Here is a 4,152-nt window from a genome sequence, read left to right as displayed (position 1 = left end):
CTATACCCATTAAAAATAGACATAAACCAACCTGAATTGTTATTTTCATGTCACCCAATCCGTTATGCTCACGAGCTTTAATAAGACATCACAACAGGGACACCTTAAAAGTTCCTTTCAAGGAATCAAGGGTTGAGATATGCTCAACCTCATATTTAACCAACAATCTTGCAAATGATTTTATTATTCCAAAAAAATTCGTCAAATCACAAATTTAGGATGTCTATGAATATGAATTCCCAATTAGTGTACTTCCCAATTAGTGTACTTACCATGGATATCAATGAATTTTTGCTATGTGACTTAAGAATTCTTGTGTGGGGATGTTTTCATTGAGCTGCCGGTTAAGCATAGCTGCCTCAACGACACCAGCAGGGCCCAGAATGACACTGTTATTCGAATTGCAACGACGGATGAAACTATCAACATCATTTTCGTCAATATCAAGTTGTTCCCAAGGTTCCATTGTTGTTTGTTCTTGTTGACGAAAAGATAAAATGAAGAGGAAGTGAACATAAAGAAAATTAACACATAGAAGTGGCAAGCCTAGTGTTCTTCTTGATTAAAATATAAAAGGAAAACGAAGGGAACATAAACAAAATTAATCCATGATTTAGCTAAGCAAAGACAACATTGGGGATGAAGCAAATGCAACATTAAAATTGGTCATACCTCCAAAATGCGAAGACCTTCCTTCTACATATGTTAGGGCAACCCACATGAACACAATTTATAATAACATTCATATGCAATGACGAAAATGCCCCTATGAAGCATTAATTGTGATTGCTTGTGATAGAAGTCATGGAAAAACAACACCATTTAATGCTTCTGCCAAATTTTAAAGACCAACTTCCTTTTTGAAGTCTCAACTACAATGAGATGTGGGGAAGACTCATTTTTGTACGTTTATTTACTACAACAACCGTAAACCCTAAAATTGGTAGAAGATGACAAGAATGAATGGAGTGGTTCAAGCCATTTATTGGGGTGCATCTTTCTCAACAACCATTGAAGTTCTATTAAATAGGCGAGTCAACAAAACTTTTTTTTGCATCAGAAGGTTGTTGTGTTGCCTTGGATGAAGGTTGAAAAACAGTTATTTTCATATGTCATTTTAGACCTAATTACGCCCTTTACTACTTCGAATGAGCTTAGAATCAAGCAAAACTCAATAAACGAGTCTGTAGAGAGTCGAAAGCTGTTTTTAGCGATATTATGCTTGTTTTGCATTGTTTTGTAGCTATTTTGAGGAAATGAATAATGGAGCTGAAGATAAAGGTCGTAGAATCAAGAAAAGAGAAGAAAATTGAAGATTTGAAGAATCAACGCACCGCCCGACGACAACTTACACCGCTGGGCGGTCCAGGGTGAGGAGTAGGCACGGGCGTTGGCGTTGGGCGGTTCTGAGGGAAACCACTGGGCGGTGACGATTGCCGCCGAGCGGTTTGAAGGATTATGGGAAACCGCCGGGCGGCACACTTAAACCGTCGGGCAGTGGTTCGCTGGGCCTGGGCCTGTTGTCTGTTGCGCTCCTCACCTATAAATACCCTATTTCGAATTCAGAGTCATTCTTTTGACAGGGGAGAACGGCCATACCTAATTTTGATCTCTGGAGAGGATCTCTTGGATGCTTAGGCTCCTTTTCATCTTTTATAGGATTTGCTCTTCCATTCTTCTTCCATTTTTCATCTAATTTCACCATGTCTATGGTGAACTAAACCCTATTGTTGTTGGGGGAAACAATGTAATCTTTTGATACTTTCTTTTATTGAAACTCTTGATTATTTATATGGTTTCCATATGTTTGATTGATAATTGTTGGGTTCTCATCTACGCTTAAGGCCTTTATCGTTTAACTCATTCGGTAACTGATGTTTGTCTTTATTGATATGGGGACGTACAGTAATGACATGAACTGGTGAGTAATTTCTTGATTTTGCAATACCACCTAGGGATAGGGGTAGGACGATCAATTGTGTTAACTTCTGTTTATAATGCGGTATTAATTGTTAGGGGAGGCTAGGGATAGCAAGTCAGTAGTTAATATTAGGCTCTTTTCGCTGAGGGATCGGGTTAATGGTAGGCTAAGAAAGTCGCATAACAATTAATTAATCAAACTAATAATCCAAGAGGAGTAGATAAGAGAGAGAGGATTAGATGAAATTGTAAACCCCCAATAACTCCATTCATCCATTGTTTTCTTTTGTCAATTGAATCAATCTATATTACATGTTAATATTTTTGTTCTCAAATCAATATATTAATTTTTATTTTCAAATCTTATTATTTTAATTCACGTGAACGAGAAAGTCATTCGAATCTCTTGGGAAGAACGATATTGGGTTTTACCAATTATATTACTTGAACGATATTGCCAATCCGTCAACACCTACGAGGTTGTTGAGTTTATTTAATGTTGGGATTTATATTCATCATCTTCTTTGTATTTGTCATCTTCTGAACTTGCTATTCATTTCTATACTGTGACATTATTGTTTCCATATTGCTCATTTGAAATTGAAATTCAAAATTAATGGTGCAGTAAATGGTTAGTTCCTCAATCGTAGGTGGTTATTTGTTAGACTGATTATGTACATATGTCAAATATAATAAGTAGAATATGAAGGATGACATTATTTACTCTACTGAGTAGTAATTATTCTTGTATTAAATACATGTACGAAAAACATGGACAAGAGAATATAAACACATGTTTGGAGGATATTAAATTTCATGAACAACATTTAACGTGTGTAGTAAGTGATTATTTGTTCTTTCATATGTGGTTATGTCTTCAACTGGTTATGTACATCAACAAAAAAATTTTACTTCGTTATCAACGATGATATAATTTAGTCCACTAAGTAGTAATTATTGTTGTATTGAATTAATGTAGGAAAACCTGGGAAATGGAGAATATGAATACATCTTTTGATGATATTGAATTTGATGAACAACATGGAAATGTTGCAGAAGATTTAAATGAAAACCATGTTCAACCTAACTCAACCCGTCCATCAGTTGGAATGGTTTTTGAAAGTGTTAATCAAGCCAAGTCATTTTATAGACAATATGCAATATCAAAGGGTTTTGGAATTCGAACAAGGAGTTCAAGGAAGAACAACAGAAACGAATTATGTTACTTCATGATGGTGTGTTCTAGGGCTGGAAAATATGTCGCATCCAATCAGAATGAAATGATTGGAGGTCCAACACTGGCTAATGATTGTGCAGCTCGAATGATTGTTTCAAAAAGAGATGAGAAGTGGTACATTTCAACTTTTGATGATGTACATACTCATGATCTTAGTCGAACAAAGTCAAGATTGTTCTGAGGCAATAAAAGGATGAATCTGAATGTCAAAAGAACACTATACTTAAATGCCGAAGTAGGAGTTAAGATTAACAAGAGTTTTCGGTCCTTGCTTTGTGCTACAAGAGGTTATGAGAACATGGAGTTTGTGGAACAAGATGTTAGAAATTATGTCGCCAAACAAAGAAGAGCATTATCAAAAGATGGTGATGTCAAGGCACTCTTAAACCATTTCTCTTCCATGAGAGAATTGAATAAGGATTTCTTTTTCGACATTGATGTTGATGACGACAACCGCATACTGAATGTGTTTCGGGCTGATGCACGGAGTAGGGCAGCTTGTGAGTACTCTGGTAATGTCATATCTTTTGACACAACTTACTTAACGAATAAGTATGACATGCCGTTTGCTCCTTTCGTTGGTGTCAACCACCATGGCCAATCAATATTGGTAGGTTGTGGGTTGTTAAGTTCAGAGGACACAAATTCATTTGTTTGGTTATTTAATTCATGGCTTCGGTGCATGTCCAACAGAGAGTCCCAAGGAATTGTTACCGATATGCAAGGCAATGAAGAAAGCAATAGAAATCTTGTTTCCAAACACTCGTCATAGGTGGTGCTTGTGGCATATAATGAAAAAAATACCTGAGAAGTTACAAGGGTATGCCGCTTACAAAGATATCAAGCGACAACTTAAGCAAGTTGTGTACAACTCTTATTCAATTGATAACTTTGTTTATGGATGGGAAAAGATGATAACAATATTTTCACTACAAACAAATGAATGACTCTCTTCACTTTATGAAGAACAAAGCAGGTGGGTTCCTTGTTACCTG

General features: G+C 36.2%; 1 protein-coding gene across 1 annotated transcript; it reads left to right on the top strand.

Annotated features, from left to right (window-relative positions):
* The first annotated feature begins 2,912 nt into the window (after window positions 1-2,912).
* On the top strand, window positions 2,913-3,338 carry LOC106780671 (protein FAR1-RELATED SEQUENCE 2-like). Its single transcript, XM_014668970.1, has one exon. The coding sequence runs from the start codon at window positions 2,913-2,915 to the stop codon at window positions 3,336-3,338; it is 426 nt and encodes a 141-aa protein (XP_014524456.1).
* Window positions 3,339-4,152: the final 814 nt, after the last annotated feature.

The sequence above is a fragment of the Vigna radiata genome, unplaced genomic scaffold (assembly GCF_000741045.1).
Source record: "Vigna radiata var. radiata cultivar VC1973A unplaced genomic scaffold, Vradiata_ver6 scaffold_51, whole genome shotgun sequence".
Classification (NCBI taxonomy): Eukaryota; Viridiplantae; Streptophyta; class Magnoliopsida; order Fabales; family Fabaceae; genus Vigna; species Vigna radiata.
Note: the sequence above shows the minus strand (reverse complement) of the source record. Positions and strands in the feature narration are given on the sequence as shown.

Bases quoted from the DNA above. Each gene is read 5' to 3' on its own strand.
- LOC106780671 (XM_014668970.1), top strand. From the start codon at position 2,913: ATGGAGAATATGAATACATCTTTTGATGATATTGAATTTGATGAACAA.